Here is a 24,543-nt window from a genome sequence, read left to right on the forward strand (position 1 = left end):
GCAGGTACTATAGCTGCATGGTGATAAGGCTGCAGCTTTGCAGTGGTTGGCTCCCTAAGGAAAGGAGCTAGGTTTCAGATGGAGAAAACTGTGGTGAAAGTAGGAGTTACTGGTTTGTGAGATCTTACTGCCTTGTAAGTTTGAAACTCAGTTGTGCATTTACTTTGTAAGGGATTGGGGCACAAGACCCTTGTCCTGGATTAGTAAGGGAAACAATTGTGTATTAGTTACAGCCTGACAGGCTTAGGTTTTTTTTGTTTTCTGTATTTTGCTTTTTCTGTTTGGAAAAAGCCTCCAAATAAACTGGCCAAAGACCGGTTATACTCAATTGAACTGTCTCCAGGCACATACCTCTTCTGCCTTTCTAAATATGAACCTGCATCAGTGAGATTTGAGCAGTGGGGGAGGTGGCTTATGACAGCTTGCCTTGGGAAGTCTCATCTATTGGCCCAGCACTGCTTGAAATATAAATAATATATAGTATTTCATGGTAAACTAAAAGTACTCCTGGAAGTGCCTAAAGAGAGACAAAATGTTCTGAAAGGTGTCTGGCACTAAAAGGGTTAAAGGGGGTGTTCACCTTTGAGTTAATTTTTAGTATGCTGTAGAGCAGTTATCCCAAACCAGTGGATCAGGAGCAACATGTTGCTGTCTGACACCTTGGGTGTTGCTCCCAGTGACCTCAAAGCAGGTGCTTATTTTTGAATTCCAAGCTTGGGGGCAACTCTTAGTTGCATAAAACCAGGTGTGCTGTCAAGTAGAGTAGAGTAGATGCTCATGCTCCTCAGCAATCAAGGAGCATGAGTATCCTTGGCAGCAACCCAACACCTCTCTTCAGGACCAAAAACCCTCCAATGTATGAGATATTGAATGTTACCTCTATATCTGTGGGCATCAACAATCTCCTGGACCTCAAACTCCTGGTACCAATCAACCAGGACCAAGGAAGGGGACTGACAGCAAGAAGAAAAGGCATTGCTGACCTGGTTTAAAGAGGGGGTCGGAATTATTCATGCTGGGAGGAAGCTCGAGCTTGACAAAAACTGGGTTAATAACCTCCTTGATTTTAAATGGGCCTATGAATCGAGGACCCAATTTAGGAGATGGTGTCTCCAGGAACAAAAGGAGGAGAAGGTCTGCAACGCTTGTTAGCTGCCTTCTTTTGATGAGCTGAAACCTTCACCTGGGCCTGGTGAGCAGTGCATAAGAAATTCACTGGCACACAGGAGTTGCAATAGCAGGGCAAGCCCTTGCAGTTAATTAGTGCAGTGGTGCAACGTTTCAGGGACACACCCTTTTGTCAAGCATAGTGCGGACGTAGTGCAGACATCATATAAAAGGTTTTCAATTAACATAATTAACATATAGTTAACAATTGATGCAGTGAAATTTTTTTTTTCAAAGTTCAAAGAAATCCATGGCAAATAGTTCAATTAAGATGGTACTTAGAAAATCCTTGAAGAGAGTTTGTGTAGTGTAATATTTTTGGAACAAAAGTGAAACAAAGTACCTTAAAAACCAATATAGCAACAAATAAGTTTCAAAGTATCAATTACTTAGAAATAAGCTAACCCTGCAGTTTCAGGGAGGTGGGATGGAAACATTTCCTGTCCCTGAAGGGAAATAAAACAGACATGATTATCTGAAAGGAAAGGAAATACCGTAACATTTGCTAAGCATAATATATTATTTCATAGAAAGCAGGACATATTGTACTCATTAAAACCCTGGTCTGGTCTGCAACAGCCCTCTGTAAAAGGTGTATTTTATTATCCTGGCCTTGTTTGCTTATAACCTTTTCCAGGACTTGCCAGCAGAGTTTGCGTGGACTGGCCTGCTGGCTTGCGTTGACCTCTCCTGGTCTTCCGACGCGTTTTGGTTGGCCTTTGCCTATAAAAGGTACGGCAGCTCCTTGTGAAGAGGAAGGTGATTCTTGCCCCCCATCTGAAGAATCCGCCGATCCCCTGTCTGATGAGAGCGCAGAAGGAGCCCAATACTTCAGAGATTGCCGCCTTGCGTCCTTCCATGTATAGACATCTCCTCTGCTGTAATCCAGGGTGTCGCGTGTAAATTTGCACAGCTTCATCTGCAGAAGATCCTCCTGCATACTCTCCATTCTCACCTCCAGATCGCGCATAAGTGCCCCATCCATCTCTGGAATGGCCCTGTATTCCTCCTCCACTGTTTGCAACTGCTGCTTCAGTTCCCGTGTTCCCGACTGCAGTTGTATGGTGAGTGTAATTAAATCGAGGCTGCAGCGGTTCAGTATGCCACGCCATTTTGTGAGGAATCCCTGATTGTCTTTGAACAGGGTCAGTTGGCCCCGAGGTATGCACTGTGCTTATGCATACTCTGCCAACGAGGACATATGCATTGCCCATGACAGTTCTCGTTTCCTTAATTGTTCAATTTTCGTAGAGTCTCTGTTCCGCTTTTATTCACACTGGTAGGTAGGCTGTGAGCCACGTTCAGAATTTTCTTCCTTTCAGTTTCCGTAAAACTAAATGTGTCCGCTCGACGATCTGTGCTGGCAGCAATATTTGCAAACGACATAGCGCAGGTGATGTGGTTGTAAGGTGCTGCGACAGTGTCAGTTCCAATTGAATTTGGAGAAGTCGCACAGCTCACAAAACCCAACAAATTATTTTTCCTGGTGCCCAGTGACAGAGGAATCGGCCACCTCTCGTCCAAGGTCAGAAGGAATTCACTGGCACACAGGAGTTGCAATAGCAGGGCAAGCCCTTGCGGTTTATTAGTGCAGTGGTGCAACGTTTCGGGGACAAGCCCTTTTGTCAAGCATAGTCTGGACGTAGTGCAAACATCATATAAATTGTGTTCAATTAACATAATTAACATATAATTAATAATTGATGCAGTGAAAAACTATTTTTTCAAAGTTCAAAGAAATCCATAACAAATAGTCCAATTAAGATTAGGGATGCACCGAATCCAGGATTTGGTTCGGGATTCGGCCAGGATCCGGCCTTTTTCAGCAGGATTCGGATTCGGCCGAATCCTTCAGCCCGGCCGAACGGAATCCAAATCCTAATTTGCATATGCAAATTAGGGACGGGGAGGGAAATCTCATGACTTTTTGTCACAAAACAAGGAAGTAAAAATGTTTTTTCCGTCACACCCCTAATTTGCATATGCAAATTAGGATTCAGATTCGGTTCAGTATTCGCCCGAATCTTTCACAAAGGATTCGGGGGTTTGGCCGAAGGATTCCGACCATAGATACAAAAAAAAGGAGAACAACCTACCGCCTCATGTCTTAGGTTGTTATGGGCAAATTCAGCCAAGGGAAAAAGCTCAACGAAATTATCATGGTTCTGAGAGATAAAAAAGCGAAGAAACTGTTACAGAATTTGATTAGTTCTCTCTGTTTGACCATTGCTCTGTGGATGATAAGATGATTAAAAATTAAGCCCAATTCCCAATCATTTACAAAAAGCACACCAAAATGGGGAAACAAAATCCACTCCTCAGTCAGATACAATAGAAGAGGAGAAACCATGGAGTAAAAAAAAGTCTTTAATAAAAACCTTTGCCAGAACCTTTGCAGAAGGGTTTCTCTCTAGGGGAATGAAGTGAGCCATTTTGGAAAACCGATCCACCTCCACAAAAAAAGTGGAGCAATCTGCAGACTTGGGTAAATCAACAATGAAGTCCATTGAAATGTCAGTCCAGGGTGCACTTGGAATAGGTAATGTCTGCCAAGAGACCACAGGGAAGAGAGCGCAGAATCATCTGTAGGCACAAATGGAGCATGCAGCAGCAAACTGAGAAATGCCCTTCTTGAGGGATGGCCACCAAAAAGAATCTATAAAATTCCCTGCAATTTTGGAAGAATGCCCCCATGAAAGAACCTGAGGAATGGCTTCCTGAGGAATAAACGTCTTACTGGGAAGGCATGCCGGAAGCACTTCGGGAATAGGGTGGACCAAGGTCACTGGAGCCACCACTAGTTCAGGAGGGATAATAGGGCAGTGAGGGACTGTGGCAACTACCCCTTGAGACACTGATTGGGCTAAAGCATCAGCTTTGACATTCTTAGACACAGGTCTATAGGAAATAATAAAGTCTAATCTTGAAAAAAAAGTGTCCATCTACAGTAGCTTGTTGTGGAGTTAACCTTTTTAGATATACTCCAAGTTCTTATGATTTGTAATAATGGTGATTGGATCAATGGCCCCCTCCAGTAGATGACAACATTCCTCCAAAGCCATCTTTATGGCCAGTAGTTCTCAATTGCCAACATCATAGTTTCTTTCCGCAGGGGAAAATTTCAGAGAAAAGAAAGCACAGGGATGGAGTGGACCTTGGAAATTGATACGTTGAGATAAAATGGCACCCACTCCAGAATCTGAGGCGTCCACTTCAAAGGTTAATGGTCGAGAGGTCTCAGGGTAAATCAACACCGGAGTTGAGGCAAAAGCCACATTCAAAGACTCAAAAGCCTTTTGAACCTCAGGGATCCAAGAAGAATTGGCATCCTTACGAGTGTCTGAAGTGATAGGAGCTACAATTTGAGTGAAACCTTGAATGAACCTCCGATAAAAATTTGCAAACCCAAGGAAACATTAAATGGCTTTTAACCCAACAGGTGGAGGCCATTCTGTGACTGCAGAGACTTTTTCAGGATCCATCTCAAAACAAGAAGATGAAATTATATACCCTAAGAAGGGCATCCTGGACTTATGAAATGCACACTTCTTTAATATTGCATAAAGATTATTTACTCTGAGGCATTGCAAGGCTGTTTTAACTTGAATAATATGTTGAGAAAGAGAGAAGGAGAATACCAAAATATCATCAAGGTATACCACCACAGAAGATTGTAACATATCACGAAAAATGTAATTTATGAAGTATTGAAAAACTGGGCATTGCATAATCCAAAGGACATAACGAGGTATCCATAGTGGCCATCCCAGGTGTTAAAGGCAGTCTTCCACTTTTTGCCACCTGGCGGAGGTGAATCAGGTTATACGAACCTCAAAGGTCAAGTTTGGAAAAAATCTCAATCTGTGAAATAATTCTGGGATTAAAGAAAGAGGATAGCGGTTTTTAATAGTGATTTTATTTAACCCCTGGTAGTTGATGCATGGCCTAAATCGGCCATTTTTCTTCTGAATGAAAAAAACCCCGCTCCAGCAGGAGATGAATACTTTCTAATGAAACCTTTAGAAAGATTTTCCTGAATGTATTCTTGCATATTTGAGTTTCAGGAATGGATAGCATATAGGTTCTCCCTCTAGGTGGCATATTATCAGGAATGAGGTCAATAGTGCAATCAAACGGTCTATGTGGAGGAAGTGTATCAGCATTTTTCTCTTTCTAGACATTGGAAAATTCATTATAATCTTTAGGAAGTAGAGAAGAAACTTGTGTGACTGACAAAACCCTCACTGGTCCATGGGAAACAGGGAGACAACTTTAGCAGCATGAAGAGCCCCAGTCTCCCAATCAATGGAGGGATTATGTTGTTTTAGCCATGAGAGGCCAAGAATAACTGGAGTATAAAAACAGTCAATAATCAGGAAGAGCATTTCTTCTGCATGTAGCCACCCTACTTGTAGGTGTAACGGCACGGTGGAGGAAGTTAACAGTCCTGGAGATACCGGTCTACCATCAAAAACTTTAGCAGAGAGAGGAGCCTCAAGAAGGATGGAGGGAAAGGAACACTTCTTGGCAAAAGAGGCACCAATGAAATTACCAGCAGTCCCAGAGTCCAGAAGCTCTTGACAGGGGACACATCTTTTGCTGTAGGATAGGGAAACAGGAAAGAAAATTCTAGAACATTGTTTATCTGGGAGTGGAGATTATTTGAAATGGGGGGAATCCCCACTCTTACCTAAGCGGAAGCATTTCCCTGGCGCAGCTCTTGAGAAGATGATCACTTTGACCACAATACAGGCAGAGACCGGAATTCCTTTGTCATGTCGAAGGAACTTTTGTTGTAGGCACAGTGGGAAGAACAACCCTCCGGACATGGGATTTCTGTGACACCCTCTCCCTTATCCAAGTGTCCACACATCCTTTAGGTTCTCATTAAGACATTGCCAGAAAGCTGCGACCAAAGTGTCTTTGTTCCAAGAGACCTCAGCAGCCAGAGTACGAAAGTCTATGGAGTATTCTGCAGCAGACATAATACCTTGAGACATCCTCATTAAATGAACAGAGGCATTTACTTTATGGCCAGGAGTGTCGAAAATTTAGAAGGTAGAAATAAATACTGAGGAATTGTAGACCATAGTATCATTACATTCCCATAAATATGAAGCCCATGCCAGAGCTTTCCCTTGTAACAAGGAAATGATATATGCCACCTTGGATTTTTCCAAAGGGAACCTCTGTGGAGCCATCTCAAACTGAATGAGGCACTGATTGAGGAACCCCCAACACACCTCTGGATCCGAAGAAAAATGAACCAGTGCTGACATCTTAGGTTCTGTGGAGGATGTCCCAGTCGAAGGAGGAGCTGCAGTCAGGATTGGAGGAGCAGGTGGATGACCCCCCTGAGCGCCTTGAAGTGCATCAAAGCAGGTCGAAAAGTGTTGAAGGATCTGAGCTAGATGATGCTGTTGTGCTTCTTGAATTTCCAAATGTTTAAGTAGTGATTCTAGAACATTTTCAAGTGATGTGAAAGGTGCGGCAGCCTGAGCAGGCTCCATTTTGGGCCAAAGCTAATCTGTTATGGTTAGTAGTGTAGAGAATCATGTAACTGCCAGGACCTGCACCTTAGGTGTAGCAGGAGACCCCTACTAACTCCGGTGTTCACCAACGCCATTTTGGAGCCCTGGACTTTCTGCTGCGGAGCTTTCTTGCTTGAGCTGAGTCAGTAATACTGAAAACCAGCTTGGGCTCAGCACTTCAGCACATTTGGTGACATCACGATGCACTGTGCGTTAATCTAGGCGTGAAGTGAGTGATATTGCGCATGCATGCCCGTTCAAACGTGCTGATGTGCGTCTCGTTCCGGACGTGCGTCCAAAGGAAGCCCGGGAAATGGTGTAACTAAAAATAAGTACAATAAGTGGTCTCTCAGGCTTCTTACAAGCATGTTTTCAGCATTAGTGACACATATTTTTTTCATTTTAGGGATGCACCAAATCTAGGTTTAGGCAAATGCTTTTTGAAGGATTTGGATGCAGCCAAGCACCCAAATCCTGTGTTGAGGGCCATTATTTACCACCAATTATCTTGGCCTATGTAGTGGAGGACTTTACAGTTTTACAGGCTGAGGTGTAAACAATACTGGGGCCAGTTAATCTCAGGTTAATCTCAGTACTGTTACCTTTTAAATCTTACACAAGTAAACAACAATGTCCAATAAATAACCCACCAGCACACCCTGGCCTCTTTTTTAAGCGATAGTCCGGTGCACAGTAGAAGGGAACAACACCCTCCAATATACTGCAAAGCAAAATTAACGGCACACAGGATACGATGCAAGCAGGGTGACCGTTACACTTTAATAAATACGCGGGGATCTCCCTGCTTGTGCCGGTAATTTTGCTTTGAAGCATTCACAGCAGCCATTTCATTTTCATGTGAGGGGCACACAAGGCAAGCCACCAGTTGGACAGCATTGATTTACAATATAGGCACTCAAGGGCCTATGCCTAGGGCAACAGCTTTAGTGGTCGGCCCTATATAGTAAATAAAAGTTTTCCTAAATTAAAAAAAAAAAAAAAAACCCCACCGCTGTATACTTTCTGACTAAATCCAGCAGCAGAGGGCTAGGAGGTAACTGGTTGACCCGTGGCAGACAGAAGAATTGATGTAATATGCACACACATGCACATTACGTCATTTTCATAATGTGCATGCGCCAATGCGGTGAACTGAGGTTCTGTGCCTAGAGCGCTACTGGACCAAAATACTGTACACAGCAGCGTAACTAGAGGGGGGCGGGCCCTGGCGCGGGACGTGCAGCTGGGCCCCGCCCCTCTCCGTACACCCAGAAACAGCTGCATTTACAGCCACATTTACCTAAAAACACAGTGGTGCGCGAGCTGCCGGTGGGCCCTGAGGGGGTGCGGGCCCTGGCCCAATCGCCCCCCCTGCTCCCCCGGTAGTTACGCCACTGACTGTACACCCTATGTTAAGTATAACAAGATCTGAACAATTCCTGTGACTCTAAAGCTCTTAACAACTGAAAGGGATATGTTTTTGTTCGCAAGTTATACAATTTTTTTAAAATGAAGGCCTTTTTAATTGTTATTTCGCATTGTAGGAGAAAACGCCATTTTATTCAGAGAGATCATGGTGACCCACTGTAAATACCATGGGCCCCATTTTAGGGCTAAGAATCCCTGCAGTAGGTGTTTCATGATATCTTTATTTATCATGTATATAAGAATTTATTTTACAGGTTAGAGCTTTTTTTGTTTTTAATAAAGGAATCTGGATAAAGACTATAATGAAGGAAAAATTGGGCCAGATTAACAAACCTTTAACTAGCACTTGCTGATGTTGATGCTTTAACTTTTCTTTATCAAGCCTAATAAATCAATTTGTGATATACAAATATAAAGTGAAAATGGAACAGGTGTGTTCGATATAAATTGCAGGAGCTGCAGCATCACCAAGCATGTTGGTAAAGGGATACTGTCATCACATAATTAAAAAAAGCCAAATATATTAACATTATGACATATTTCTACCTTTCAAATAAGAACATATGATTTCCTAACAGTTTTTTTTGTATAACAGATGATCATTCTCCATCTCCTGCTCCTACTGAAGCACAAATACAGGCTGCCATAGAAGCAAATGGACCATGTCATCAGTGCTTTGTGAAATATTCAGTTACACAGATAAAAAAGTGCTCTTGGGGAATTGCCATAATCCTGTGTGTTTGCTCGTCTTGGTCAGGGTCAACACAACTTGCAAAATCAACACTGAGCCGATTTGATGCACCATTTACTCTTACATGGTTTTCAACCAACTGGAACTTTTTCTTCTTCCCTATATATTATGTTGGATACATCCTAAAATCTAATGAAAAACAGTCTCCAAAGCAAAAATACCAGTAAGTTTTATACTCTTGTCTTTTTAACAGTACACAGTACTTTTAATTTTTAACAGACTAATGGTTCACCAAAGTTCTGAAAGTAACTGATGTTACTCATTTCAGGTACCTATCTCTGTATAAGTAGTATACAGGCATGGGATCTGTTATAGCAAAGCCAGTTTTTCTTAAATCTCTAAAATAGTGAAATGGTATTTTTCAGGCCTAATTAAGCAGAAATTCAGATTTTTTTCCATTAAGTAAATAGTTGGTGGCAAAATATTGTTATTGTTTTTTTCAGGATTTAAATATTTTTGTTGTTCTGTTCTCTGTTCCATGAAAAACCATTAATACAAAAAATTAGCAGCTGTTAAGAAGCTAAGCTTAGGGGTTGCATAGTTACATAGTTACATAATTAAATTGGGTTGAAAAAAGACAAAGTCCATCAAGTTCAACCCCTCCAAATGAAAACCCAGCAAACATACACACACCCCTCCCTACTTTTAATTAAATTCTATATACCCATAGCTATACTAACTATAGAGCTTAGTATCACAATAGCCTTTGATATTATGTCTGTCCAAAAAATCATCCAAGCCATTCTTAAAGGCATTAACTGCTAATCAGCCATCACAACATCACCCAGCAATCAGCCATCACAACATCACCCAGCAGTGCATTCCACAACCTCACTGTCCTGACTGTGAAGAACCCCCTACGTTGCTTCAAATGAAAGTTCTTTTCCCTTTTCCCTTGTCCTCTCCATGTCAGTACTCACCAGAATGTAGCAAGCTCCCTGAAACCATGGGACGGGAACCAATAAACATCAGACACAGGTTGGCAAATAACGTTTAATGCTTTTCAGAAGCACATCTAAGAACACTGGCGCCAAACTGAGCATTCCTGGCCAAAGAGATGTTAAGCTTATAATGCGAAAGGAAGGTCTTAGATGAGGACCAGGAAGCTCCCCTGCAAATGACCTCCAATGGAGTCCCCGTTTCAGCCTCCCATGAAGCTGCTTGCCCCCTGGCTGAGTGAGCCCGAACACCAACCGAATACTGAGGGGTTTTAGACAAATAAGCCTTCTTAATGATCAACTTTATCCAACTGGAAATGGCATTAGAAGAGGCTGCTTTACCCTTAATTCTTTCCTGCAGGAACAACAAACAGGTGGTCACAAGTTGATATCTGACGTGTGGCCTCACAATAGGATCTCATCATGGTTGCCACATGCAAGGTTTGAAGATCTTGGTTTTCCTCCCTCATCTGGAAAGGCTGGTAGAGAAAACTCATCTCTTAGATTGATAGGAGACACCACCTTGCAAACAATTACAATTAGACCGCACTTACTGATTTGGCCAATCTATCATCGGGTGCATGTCATGTGGCCTGTTCACAGGGGCTCCATTGTTGCATAAGATTCTCTCCCAATAGACAGCACTCCAGCTTTGATAAAACCGTCTTTATTGTATGTAGGACAGCGGCATGATAATACAACATTTCGAGTGGCACTTCCCTCTTTGTCATGCATAAAAAACACACATCATCACCTGACCTTAAACACCATGTGGCACAGTGCTCCCTGGTGTTATTACATGTCTACAAACAATATAATTAAGATTCCTCAAATTTCCATATGTATCCATATAACTTCCTGAGATACTTATCTTTAAATATATCCATCAAGTATCATGTCTAAAAGTCACTGGAGGTTATTGTAGTTACAGCCTGCTCCCAGGAAGGGAATACAATTGTCCATGTAATAACCTATAAACAAATAAGATCAACTTAACATTAAAAACTATTTTAATAAAAATGGGTTCAAATCATATTCAAGATTCAGTCCGTGTGGGGACAAAGTACCTAACCTCCTGATACATTGTCTGCCCTGCGCAATAGTTCCTAATCCCGATTTCCCCCACTTCTCCTTCTAGGGACTGTATCTAGTACTTGAAAGTGTAACTGACTAATAGCGTGACCACTTTCATAAAAATGTTTAGCAACAGGCTGGTTCAATTTGTTCCTAATCGCTGACTTGTGTTCGGTAAGTCTATCCCTCAAGCACTAAATAATTTTCCCCACATCTTTTCCCACACGGGCATTTAATACTGTACACCACATATGTGGATGCACAGGTAAAAAAGCCCTTAATGGGAATACGGGTGCCTTTTAAGGGATGATATACCCATTCTCCTTTCAATACATTACTACAGTGACTGCATCCACAGCATGGGAAAGTCCCATTTTTTGGAGTTTTTAGATGGGTTTGTACATACTTTAAGGATGGGCCCAAATCTGCCTTTACTAGTTTGGTTCCTATTGTTTCTGCCTTTGAATAGGACATCACTGGTGGGGATTTAAATGTAATTTTGTCTGGGAAACTCCTAGTTAGTAAGCTCCACTCCTTCCTTATTATTTTAGAGATCTCTTCACTCAACAAATTATATTGATTTACGAATGGTATCCTTTTTGGATTACAGTCTTTTTTGTTTTTATGTCCAGTGTTTGATTGCTCAATTTTCGTTTCCCTTTTGTTTCCCTCATGGCTGTACCTTTAATCTGTAAGAAAAACAGGGAATAAAAAATAACTCTTACCCAAAACCCATTTGCAGTAATGTTATCAAGAACTTTTTTTGTACCATCCTTATCAAGATGATAATGTGGGATGGAGGTGTAGAGGCTTTCTACATCCCGGGTGACCAAAATAGCATCAGGGGTTAGATCATCAATCATATTGATCTAATTAATAGTATCTCTGATATAAGATTTTGTGTTAAAGACATACTCCTTAAGTACCTTATCAAGGAATTTAGTCAAAGGACAGAACACTGAATTTACCCCAGCCAGAATCGGCCTCCCAGGGGGTTTGTCCAAATTCTTGTGGATCTTAGGGAGTATGTATAAAACAGGTGTAATTGGATTGGTCTGTATTAAATAGACCGCCAGTTTGTTATCAATAATCTCCAATTGCAAAGCATGAGCAACACAATCTTTAATAGCCCTCTTTATAGAAAAGAGGGGATTGGTGGTTAGCCTTTGATAAGTAGTAGTATCATTTAACATTTCAATTATTGTATTCATATAAAACTTCTTATCCATCACCACCACTACTCCCCCCTTATCTGCTGGTTTGATCACCATATCTTTATGGTTTTGTAAGGACAAAAGTGCCCGTCTTTCTTCCAATGAGATATTTTCTTTTGGTAATTTTATTTCACCCATTTTATATTTATTTTCAAGTATTAACATCTCATGTTTAACTCCCTGTATGTATGTTTCCACAACAGAATTAGTTTTAGAAGGCATATATGTGCTAGGATAATACAAACGCCAATCCTGTAGGAAAAAGTTGTTACAATAATCATCTGTTTCATTTTTAATGGACTCCCCATTATCATTCAATTCAGCCGATAGTCTTATTCTCCTAAAAATGGCCTCCACGTCTATATCAATTTGAAAAAAGTCAGGGAATATAGTTATGGCAAAACCCAGCTGTCAGGGGGGCCTATCGGCTCCCAGCGGACCTTGGAGGAAGGCCAGAGTTCAAAGTCCAACTCGAGGTACAATTTGGGGTAACGCAGAATCCAAATCCAGGCAAAAGGTCTTAAGGCAGGCAGAATAGGAGAGAAGTCAAAGTTCAAACAAGATCAAAAGTCCAAAAAGCAATGTAACATGAAATAACAAGCACCCAGGAACTCACCAAGCAATTCCTATACTTGGGCATTGAACCGGCATCCTGGGCATCTTCTTATTTGAATTTGGCGATGGTTCGCGACGTCATCACGCCTGCGTTACGATGCTGGCATCACTATGCTGGCGCCGCTACCCACGTGGAACTGATGGGTGCCGCCATCTTGGATTTTATGTCACCGGGGAAGGACACGCCGCCTGGCGCTCCTGACAGTACCCCCCCCCACGGGGGCCACTGGACCACCAAGTCTTGGCTTCTGGGGAAATTCATTGTAGAAAGCCTTCACCAAGCGTGCAGTGTGGAGCATGTACATCAGAGTGCTTTTCCCAAAACCCTTCAATTGGATTAGGAATTGAAGAGACCCTCTGGAGATTCTAGAGTCAAGGATCTTTTCTACTTCATACTCTTGTTGGCCATCCACGGCTAAAGAAGCGGGAGGAGATTGTTCCAAAGAGAAGCGATTGGGAATTCGCATCTCAGGGGGAAGCTGAAGCCACAGGATTAACAATCTCCACAATGGAGAATAGACCAACACATTAAGCGAATGTAGTGGACAACCACACCTTATCACCAACCTTGTATGGAGGAGAGGGCCTGCATTTCCAATCAGCAAAAGAACTAGTGCACAAGAGCACTCTTTTCCAAACTTGATTTGATCGTCTGCAGCAGGAAGTCTTGTGGGAAGGCCTGAGGGTGCTGTCCATACACAGTCATAAAACGGAGACCTTCCAGTAGAAGTGTGGCATGCATTATTTTGAGCAAATTCCGCCCACAGGAGGAGATCGGACCAGTCATCCTGACAAAGGGAAACATGATTCCTCAAGAATTGCTCCAAAGCTTGATTCACACGCTCCACTGTCCCATTGGTTTGAGGATGATAGGCAGAGGAGAACTGAAGAGTGATACCTAAAACTTTACATAAGGAGTGCCAGAACTTAGCTGTAAATTGAGATCCCCTGTCAGAGCCTATCTCAGCCGGGAAGCCATGCAACTGGAAAATAAATTGGATGAAAAGCTGAGATAGTTCCACCGCTGAGGGAAGTTTTTGCAAAGGGATGAAATGTGCCATCTTGCTGTAGCGGTCAATAACTACGCAGATCACAGTGTTCCCTCTTGAGCATGGAAGCTCTACAATGAAGTCCATTGCTAAGTGAGTCCATGGATGAAAGGGGATGGGCAGAGGTTGTAATAACCCACTAGGGCGAGTATGGCTAGCCTTGGAAGTACAGGCAGCAACAAAGTCCTTGACGTCTTTACGGATAGTCGGCCACCAGACTAGGCGTCGTAACAGCTCAAGAGTCTTTTCAGGACCAGGATGTCCAGCTTGCTCAGAACAATGAGTCTATTGTAGGATGGGCAGGTGAAGCTCAGAGGGTACAAATGTCATCCCAATGGTGGTATCCGAAAGGAGCGGAAGACTGGCCAGCCAAGATCTGTTCAACTAATTGATGGAATAGAGATGCAATAATTTTGGCAGGGGGAATAATTGGTTCTTGTCTTTCAGGAAAATGATCCACCGGAGTGAAACTTCGGGATAGGGAATTAGCTTTCCGATTCTTGGAACCAGGGCGATAGGTCAAAATGAAGTAAAAAGGAAAAAAGAAGGGTGCTCACCTTGCCTGTCGGGGATTCAACCTCTTGAGAGATTGTATGAACTCTAAGTAGATAGTGACCGGGATCGAAGATCCTTAAAGAAGGTGACACCACTCCTTGAAAGCAAGCTTTACTGCCAAGAGTTCAAGATTCCCCAAGTCGTAATTCTGCTCTGCAGGAGAGAATTTTTTGGAGAAGTAAGCACAAGGATGTAATTTCCCATCAGCAGGATGTCTTTGGGACAAGATAGCGCTGGCTCCAACTACAGAAGCATCCACCTCAATGAAAAAGGGTAACACCGGATCTGGATGTCAGAGGACAGAGGCAGAGGTGAAAGCATCCTTCAGGGACTGAAATGCTTCTACAGCTGAAGGGGGCCATGATTTGGGTTTTCCCCCTTTTCGGATGAGAGCAAGGATAGGAGCAATGTGAGAGGAGAACCCCTTGATGAACTGCCGTTAGTAATTTGCCTTGGTGCTCAAAGGAAGGGGCCACTCCTGGATCACTGACACTTTAGCAGGATCCATCTTGAAACCCTCTGGGGAGATGATATAGCCAAGAAAAGGGATGTTGGCCACTTTGAAGACACATTTCTCAATATTGGCAAAGAGGGAGTTCTTCCTCAAATGAGAGAGTACCTCCTTCACCTGGGAGCGTTGACTTTTCAAGTCCTTGGAGAAGATGGTACACGACCTCGAATCTCCCTAAAAGAATCTGGAAGATGTCGTTCACGAACTCCTGGAAGATGACGGGGGCATTGCAGAGGCCAAAGGGCATTACGAGGTATTCATAGTGCCCATCCCGAGTGTTGAATGCTGTCTTCCATTCATCCCCTTCACAAATGCGGATAAGGTTATAAGCCCCACGTAGATCCAACTTAGTGAAGATTTTAGCCCCTTTCAGTTCGTCAAATAGTTCAGTGATCAGAGGCAAAGGGTATCGATTCTTAACTGTAATTTTGTTAAATCCATGATAATCTATGCAAGGGCGCATACCTCCTTCCTTCTTCTCCACGAAGAAGAAGCCAGCCCCTGCCGGAGAGGTAGAAGGACAAATAAATCCCCGCTGGAGATTCTCCTGGATGTATTCTTTCATAGTGGAGGTTTCCGCAGGAGAGAGGGGATAAGTGCGACCCCTAGGGGGCATAGTTCCAGGAAGGAGATCGTCATATTGACGGTGAGGAGGGAGGAATTCTGCAGACCTTTTACAGAAAACATCAGCGTATTCCTTGTAGAAAGAAGACAAGGCTTTCAGATCTGTCAAAGAGATAGTCACCCAGTGAAGAGGCGTAGCAATGTTGTTGACAGAATGGACTCCAACGAGAGATCTGACTGGAAGACCAATCAATGGAGGGGTTATGTAGGCGAAGCCAGGGTAAACCTAAGATGACAGGAACAGAAGGGCAGGAAATAATCAGGAACGACAACTTTTCTTTATGTAATGTCCCAACCTGCACAGGCAATTCCCCTGTCATCATGGAGATAATCTCAGACGTTAGTGGCCTGTCGTCAATTGCTGTCACCCGTAGGGGAGTACAATGGATACAGAGGAACATCCATATACTTGGCAAAAAGAGCATCCATAAAGTTTCCTGCAGCCCCGGAATCAAGGAAGGCAGAGCCAATGATCGTCTTAGTGGCTGAAAGAATCTGTAACAGCAGAAGAAACCTGTGAGAATTTTCATGGGATTTCGGAGTATGTCTTCCCAGGTTTACCTTGAAGAGGACCCTTAGGCTTCACAGGGCAGGAGTTGGCAAAATGTGACTGATTGCCACAATACAGACATAGTTCTGCAAACGCCTCCAAAGCTTCCCCTGCTCAGAGAGACTTGCCCTTCTAACCTGCATGGGTTCCTCTGGAGGAATAACAGAAGGCTGCTGGGGTGATGGAGGTAACAGGGGTCCTTGGAAGCGTGGTGCCAGCGTGGGTTGAAATTTCTTACTGCGCTGTTTGACAGCTTGATGCTCTCTAAGACAAGTGTCCACCTTGATGGCGAGAGCGATCAAATCCTCCAGCAGATCATGAAGTTCCCTGGAGACAAGGTCATCTTTAAGTCGAGTCGACAGGTCTTGATAGAACACAGCCTTGTATGCCTCGTCATTCCAAAAGGTCTCTGCCATTAAAGTTCTAAAGTCAATAACATACTCACTAGCACTGTGGTTTCCCTGACGAATTTACAGGAGCCGAGAAGAGGCATTAGCGACCCGACCCGGGGCATCAAACACAGTTCGGAAAGCCTGGAGGAACGCTTTGACATCAAAGGACAAAGGAGAATTTTTCTCCCAGAGAGATGTTGCCCACTCAAGCGGTTTGCCCTCCAGATAAGACATGAGAACCTTGGCACATTCACTGGAGTACTGCGAGGGTTGAAACTCGAATTGGATCTGGCACTGCGCAGGGAAACCTCTGCAGGTTTTTTTTTAACCTCACCAGGGAGGACTAGACTTCTGGGGGGTGCGGCTTGGAACTGGTCAGGAAGGGGGTCTCTGGAAAAAATATATCAGAGAATAACCATCAAGCACCCAGAGCCCTTTTAGGTAACTACAAAAAAACAGGCACCCTCTTGAGTTCGCTAAACTAAAGATCTACCTGAGGGAGGCAGAGGTGGCAGAGAGTGGGCGTGAAGCAGCCTGCACAGACGTCAAATCAAAACAAAGGTGCACCAAGAAGGAAAAGAACCAAAAGACTCCTGCTGGAGTGTAAGTGACAGCTTTATTTATTTGGTGGGAAGGTTCTTCTGATGGGGCATGAGGGGAGGTGCCAGTCCCGGTGAGTAATGACATGGAGAGGAAAAGGGAAAAAAGCTGATGCTATGAGGCAGAATATTAAATACTAATGCTAGTTACATAGTTAAATCGGGTTGAAAAAAGACAAAGTCCATCAAGTTCAACCCTTCCAAATGAAAACCCAGCATCCATACATACACCCCTCCATACTTTTACATAAATTATATATACCCATATCTATACTAATTATAAAGTTTAGTATCACAATAGCCTTTGATATTATGTCTGTCCAAGAAATCATACAAGCCACTCTTAAAGGCATTAACAGAATCAGCCATCACAACATCACCCGGCAGTGCATTACACAACCTCACTGTTCTCACTGTGAAGAACCACTTACATTGCTTTAAATGAAAGTTCTTTTCTTCTAGTCTGAAGGGGTGGCCTCTGGTGCAGTGATCCTCTTTATGGGTAAAAAGGTCCCCTGCTATTTGTCTATAATGTCCTCTAATGTACTTGTAAAGTGTAATCATGTCCCCTCGCAAGCGCCTTTTTCCAGAGAAAACAACCACAACCTCGACAGTCTACCCTCAGTCTTCCAGTCTTCCATCCTTATAACCAGTTTAGTCTGCACTCTCTCCAGCTCATTTATATCCCTCTGAAGGACTGGAGTCCAAAACTGCATGGCATACTCCAGGTGAGGCCTTACCAGGGACCTATAAAGAGGCATAATTATGTTTTCATCCCTTGAGTTAATGCCCTTTTTTATGCAAGACAGAATTTTATTTGCTTTAGTAGCCACTGAATGACACTGCCCAGAATTATCTACAAAAACCCCTAGATCCTTATTATTTTAGGAAACTCACAACACACTGCAATTTAGTGTATAACTGGCATTTATATAATTTTTGCCAAAGTGCATAACCTTGCATGTATCAATATTGAACATCATTTTCCAGTTTGCTGCCCAGTTTCCCAACAAATCACTCTGCAAAGTGGCAGCATCCTGCATGGAACCTACAGCTCTGCACAATTTAGTATCATCTGCAAAAATAATAGCAGTACTTTCAATGCCCACCTCCAGGTCATTAATAAACAGTGTTGTTACTCCACTAACAACACTGGTCCAATTACAAAATGTTCTATTTACCACACTCTTTGTAGTCTATCTTTTAGCCAGTTCTCTATCCAGGTACCAATACTATGTTCCAGGCCAGGCCGTAATGTAACCAATAACCTTCTGTGTGGCACTGTATCAAATGCTTTAGCAAAGTCTAAGTAAAGCACATCCACTGCCATCACAGAATCGAGGTCCCCGCTTACCTTCTCATAAAAAGAAATTAAGTTAGTCTGGCAAGATCTATTACACATAAAACCATGCTGGCACAAACTCATAGTATTATGAAGTCCATTATCTTATCCCTTATTAAACCTTTGAAAAGTTTTCCTACCACTGAAATCAGACTAACTGGCCTATAGTTTTGAGGCTGAGAACGGGATCCATTTTTGAATAGCGGCACCACATTAGCAATTTGCCAGTCTCTCTGCACCATGCCAGACCTCAATAAATCCTGAAAAATTAAATAAAGAGGCTTGGCAATTACAGAGCTAAGCTCACTAAGTTCCCTGGGATGAATACCATCTGGTTCCGGACCTTTGTTTATCTTAACATGTTCTAGTCTCTTTTGAATTTCCTCATGTGTGAACTATGCTTTATTAGTTGTATTACTAGAATTGGGACTAAGAGGGAAACCTTCATTAACTGGTTCCTAATTTGTGTAGACAGATGAAAAATATTTTCAGAATCTGAGCTTTTGTTTTTTAGCTTTCATCAACCAGCTGACCCCCTCTGATATCAAAGGTCCCACCCCTTCCTGCTTCATTTCTTTACTATTAACATATTTAAAAAAATATTTTGGATTCTTTTTACTGCTTGCTGCAATATCCTTTTCCATATCAATTTTAGCTTGCAATTTTTGCATGATTTATTGGCCTCCTTGTACCTTATAAAAGATTTGGCTGTCCCAGCTAACTTGAAAGCCTTTAAAGCACATCTTTTCTTACCCACCTCAACACCAACACTTCTATTGAACCAAAAAGGTTTTGCTTTGCAACAACATTCTTTGCTTACAAGGGGAATATACTGACATGTATATTTATTAAGCAGCATTTTAAAGACTTCCCATTTTTGTTCTGTGTTTAATCCTGTGAAAATCATTTCCCACTTTATATGTTGCAGAGATGCCCTTATACTGTCAAAGTTTGCACATCTGAAGTATAGTCTTTTAGTTACTCTGTTATAGAATTGCCTCTGCAACAGAATCTCAAAGGAGACCATGTTATGATCACTATGCTCACCCACACAAATGCTAGAGATGAGTTCAGTATTATTAATTATTACAAGATCCAAAAGAGAGTTATTCCTAGTAGGTTCTTGAACGAGCTGGAATAAAAAGTTGTCATTCAGCATATTTACAAACCTGCTAGCTTTTTCTGTCTTGGCAACCCCATTAGCCCAGTCAATGTCTGGATAACTGAAGTCCCCCATAGTAATAACTTGACCTAGTTGTGAAGTCGCTTCTATTTGTAAGAGTAGCTGGGCTTCATACTCATCACTTATACGAGGTGGTTTATAGCATTCAACAATGATAATTTTCTTTGTAACCTTGGCCCAGTCAAAATCTCTACCCAGAGGGATTCCACTCCCTCACCAGTACCAACAATGGTTATTTCTTTAGTGCATGGCTTTAATTCAGGCTTTACATACAAACACACTCCTCCACCTTTTTTAATCCCTCCGTCCCTCATAAAAAGGCTGTAACCATTTAAATTCACAGTCCAGTCACATGTTTCATCCCACCAGGTCTCAGTGATACCAATTATATCATCATTTTTAGAGCATGCAATTAATTTTAGGTCTCCCGCATACAGAAGAGGTTACTAATTTTACTTTTGAAATTTGCATTACTTAGTGGAGAATTATATGTTAAGTTAGTATTTGTCCTTAAGTTTTCCTTGTAACAGAGGGACCTCCTTAGCTGGTAAACTGTATGCTCCCTCACTCCTCCCCCATGACCCCTTACTAATCCCACTGCCCCGTCTACCCTAGCTTCCCCATAATTCTTTATTTCCCCCCCACTGCCTAGTTTAAACACTCCTTCAACCTCTTAGCTATTATTTCCCCTAGCACAGTGGACTTCCTTCCATTGAGGTACAATCAGTCATGACTGTATAGGTTGTACCACAAGGAAAAATCAGCCCAGTGCTCTAGGAACCCAAACCCTTCCTTCCTACACCAAGACTTGAGCCACACATTTAGCTCCCTAAGCTCCCACTGTCTTCCTAAACTTGCAAGTGGCACGGGCAAAATTTTAGAAAAAAACAATTAGTTGCATTGATTTCTGTGCTACCATGTAGTAACTATTTGTATTAATTACTATCAGCCTTATGCTGTGACATTTATATTCTAAGTGTACTGTATATTTTGAGTCGGTCCCTAAGCTCAGTAACTGACATCAGCACAGATCATGTGCAGCAAATCAGCAAAAGAGGAGACAGGAAGCTACTGGGGCATATTTTTGGGAACATATCTGCTAAAGGGCTGTGGTTGCCTTGGGCTGGTACAAAAACCTAAAGTATAATTTACAACATTTCTAGCCTACTTCTTTAGTTAAGCTTTAGTTTTTCTTTAAAGCTATCTAATGTATCAGCCAGTATGACTGATTCAGGGAGAGAATTTCACATCTTCACAGCTCTCACTATAAAAAACCCCTTCCGAACATTTAGCTGGAACCTTCTTTCTTCTAATCAGAATGGGTGCAGAGCTGGAAGAACCTACTGGTAAATAAAGTATTAGTGAGGTTATTGTACAATCCCCTTATATATGTATACATAGTTATCATATCAACCCTTAAGCGCCTCTTCTCCAGCGTGAACAACTCCAACTTGGCCAGTCTTTCCTCTTAGCTAAGATTTTCCATATCTTTAACCAGCTCAGTTGCCATTCTCTGGACCCTCTCTAATTCAATAATGTCTTGTTTGAGCGCTCTGAGAGATCAAAGCTGTATGGCATATTCTAGATAGGACCTTACCAGTGCTCTGTACAGTGGAAGAATAACCCCTTCCTCCTGTGAATCTATGCCCCTTTTAATACAGCTGAAGACCTTGTTTGCCCTTGAAGCTGCTGATTGCTTGCTATAGCCAAGTTTATTATCTACAAGAACTCCAAGGTCCTTTTCCATTATGGATTTGCCTAGTGCAGTCCCATTTAGGGTATACTTGCATATTTTTACACCCCAGGTGCATGACTTTATGTTTATCAACATTGAATCATATCTGCCATTTAGCCACCCATATTGCCAGTTTGTCAAGATCCTGCTGCAAGGATGCCGCATACTGGATGAAATTAATTCGGCTGCATAGTTTTGTATCATCTGCAAACACTGATATATTACTTAAAATACCTTCCTCTAAGTCATTAATGAATAAGTTAAATAAAGGTGGACGCAATACAGAGCCCTGAGGGACCCCACTAAGAATCTTATTCCAAGTAGATAATGGACCATTAACAACCACCCTCTGTACCCAATCCTGTAGCCAGTTTCCTATCCATATGCAAACAACTTCATTCAGCCCAACAAACCTTAAGGAGGCCATACACGGGCCGATAAAAGCTGCCGACAGACCGAGTCAGCAACTTATTGGCCCGTGTATGGGGCCCTCCGACTGGCTTCCCCGATCGATATCTGTCCGAAAGTCAGGCAGATGTCGATCGGACGGGACTATAAATCCCGTTGGATCGCACCCGCATCTGTTCGTTGATGCGATTCCGAGATCCGACCGCCCGTTAGCCATCATTAGGATCCGATCGTTGGGCCCTAAGGCCCACGATCGGATGAGCCCGATATTGCCCACCTCAAGGTGGGCATATTGGGGAGAGATCCACTCGTTTGGTGACATTGCCAAACGAGCGGATCTCTCCATATATGGCCACCTTTAGTTAGTGGGGCGCTGTATCAAACGCTTTGGCAAAATCCAATGTACTGCTCCCCCGCTGACCAGTATTTTACTTACCTTACAAATTTGTCTGACATGACCTATTCTTCATAAAGTCCAACCAATGTAGTGTGGATTTGCACACCCTCCTTTACGATAGAAAAAGATCTGCCTGGTGCACGTCAGTGGAGGCTCGGCAACCTCCCAATATAGCAATGTAGAAAAACCTCACACCACTCAGGTCCGCATGAAAATTTCAGTGATTTATTGAAGCGGAGTGCCATGCATTGCACTCCACTTCAATAAATCACTGAAATTTTCATGCAGACCTGAGTGCCGTGAGGTTTTTCTACATTGCTATTCTTCATAAAGCCAATGCTGATTGCTGCTCAAAATGCCATTCAGTAGGACAAAATTTTGAATGTGATCCCTTAACAAGCCTTCAAATAATGTGCCAACCACGGATGTCAAATTTACTGGCCTATAATTGCTAGTCTTAGATTGTAATCCCTTTTTAAATATAGGAATGACAAAAGCTTTCCTCCAATCCATAGGTATCATACCAGATGAAAGTGAGTCTGAGAAAACCAGAAATAGAGGCCGGTCTAAAACTGCACTACGCTCTCTTAGAACCAGTGGGTGTATTCCATCTGGCCCTGGTGACTTGTTTACATTAATTTTTAGTAAAGCTTTATGAACCATATCCTGAGTCAGCCACTGACTTGATTGAGCTGAGCCATCAGTGCAACTATGAGGTGGTTCTGGGAACTCTGACTGCTCTATTGTATACACTGAAGAAAATAACTGATTTAGCACATTTGTATTTTCTGTATCTGTTACAACCATACTAGTATCATTATTTAAAGGAACAACACTCTCATCCCACATCTTTTTTACAATTAATATACTTAAAAACCTTTTGGGGGTTAGTCTTTGCCTCACAGATTGCTGTTTTACAACATTTACTATAGTGTTTATATACATTGAATGCAGCTTCTGTCCCCACAGACTTGTAGTTTTCTTATCTTTATTTCTATATTAAGCCACTTAATATAGAAATAAAGAAATAAAGGGCGGTTCTTTGTGCTTCTACATTTACTACTTAAGTAAATACATTCATAACAGTAATGATTGAATATACTTTTAAATGCCAACCATTGCTGTTCTGTGTTTTTAGCAGAAAACATAACACCCCAATCTATGCTCTAAATGGCAGCCCTTAAGGCGCTAAAATTAGCTTTTCTGAATTTCAAGGTTTTTGTTGCTCCAGTGTATATGTGTTTTTTTTGCACCAGACATTAAATGAGATCACATTATGGTCACTATTACTCAGGGGTTCAATTACTTGCACATTTACTATATGTTCTGGGCCATCAGAGATCTGGTTGGCTTCTGTGCCATTAAATTGTCATGCAACAAGTTTATAAACTTGTTACCATTAACTGTCCTGACAGAACTGTTTCTCCAGTCAATATCTGAGTAATTAAAATCCCCCATAATCATTACTTTCCCCAAGCTAGCATCCTTCTTCTATTTGCATCAGGAGCTTAGCATCCTCCTCTTCACTTACATTAGGGGGTATATAGCATACTCCTACAATTAATTTGCTGGACTCTTTACAATCAGTGAAGAGCTCTACCAGTAAGGTGACAGCTCCCTCATTTTCTAACATCACCTTCTCCTTTATATTAGCTTTTAAATCCTGCCTAACAAACAGACATGCCCCTCTTCTTTTCTTTTGCCTCTGTTCCTCCGAAACAAAGTATAGTTGCTGATATTAACTGCCCATTCATTGTTTCAGCAACATCAATCACATCATACTTCCACTCCAGCGCCAGCACCTCCAACTCTCCCATTTTACCAGTAAGAATCCTTGCATTTGAAAACATACATTCTATACTGGAACCAGTGTGAGCATTTTGTAAATACATGTGGTACTCCCTGTCCTTAACCAACCCTGTCTTTCCTTCTTTGCACTCCCCACTCTGCCATGTTTCTGATGCGGCGCAGCGCCTAGCGAGGCACGCCGTGACTGAAGAGGGAGAGAGAGGCAGCTCCTTACCTGGCCCCCCGTGCGTCGCCGCATAAACGTCATCGCTTTGCGCCATCCCTTATTAGTTGTGCGCGCGAGTGTGCAACCTCTTGCCTGCCTGCCTCCCTCCCCTATGCAACGAGCGTTACGTGAGTAAGATTGGGGGACAGCAGCATCAAGCTGTTTTCTCCTTATAAATCTTCTCCATTTCTTCACTTACAGTAACTACTGCCAATTTTGAACGGCTGTCCACCCTGATTGTGGCCAATACCCACTATAATGGCTGATGCATTTTTACAGCAACTAAAGGCCAAAGTGGCAGCTGAAGGGGTTGATTGGCTAGAGGAGTTTATTACCCCTAGGCAGCAGCCACCTATAAGATCAGGGAGAAAGGGGACTAAAGTGGTTAACACTCGACCAGCCCGCCGCTCCCGTCCACCTACTAGATTAAGTCCCAGCCCACCCAGGGCTAGGCAAGGGCCCCTTT

At 42.5% G+C, this 24,543-nt stretch overlaps 1 protein-coding gene across 1 annotated transcript in view; it reads left to right on the forward strand.

Annotated features, from left to right (window-relative positions):
- slc35f3.L (solute carrier family 35 member F3 L homeolog) overlaps positions 1–24,543 on the forward strand; it is a 94,757-nt gene that overhangs the window by 2,355 nt on the left and 67,859 nt on the right. Inside the window, exon 2 of the mRNA XM_041562820.1 lies at positions 8,722–9,040. Within this exon, the coding sequence (XP_041418754.1) occupies positions 8,722–9,040 (319 nt within the window). The remainder of the gene's footprint in view (positions 1–8,721; positions 9,041–24,543) is intronic.

The sequence above is a fragment of the Xenopus laevis genome, chromosome 5L (genome assembly GCF_017654675.1).
Source record: "Xenopus laevis strain J_2021 chromosome 5L, Xenopus_laevis_v10.1, whole genome shotgun sequence".
Classification (NCBI taxonomy): domain Eukaryota; kingdom Metazoa; phylum Chordata; class Amphibia; order Anura; family Pipidae; genus Xenopus; species Xenopus laevis.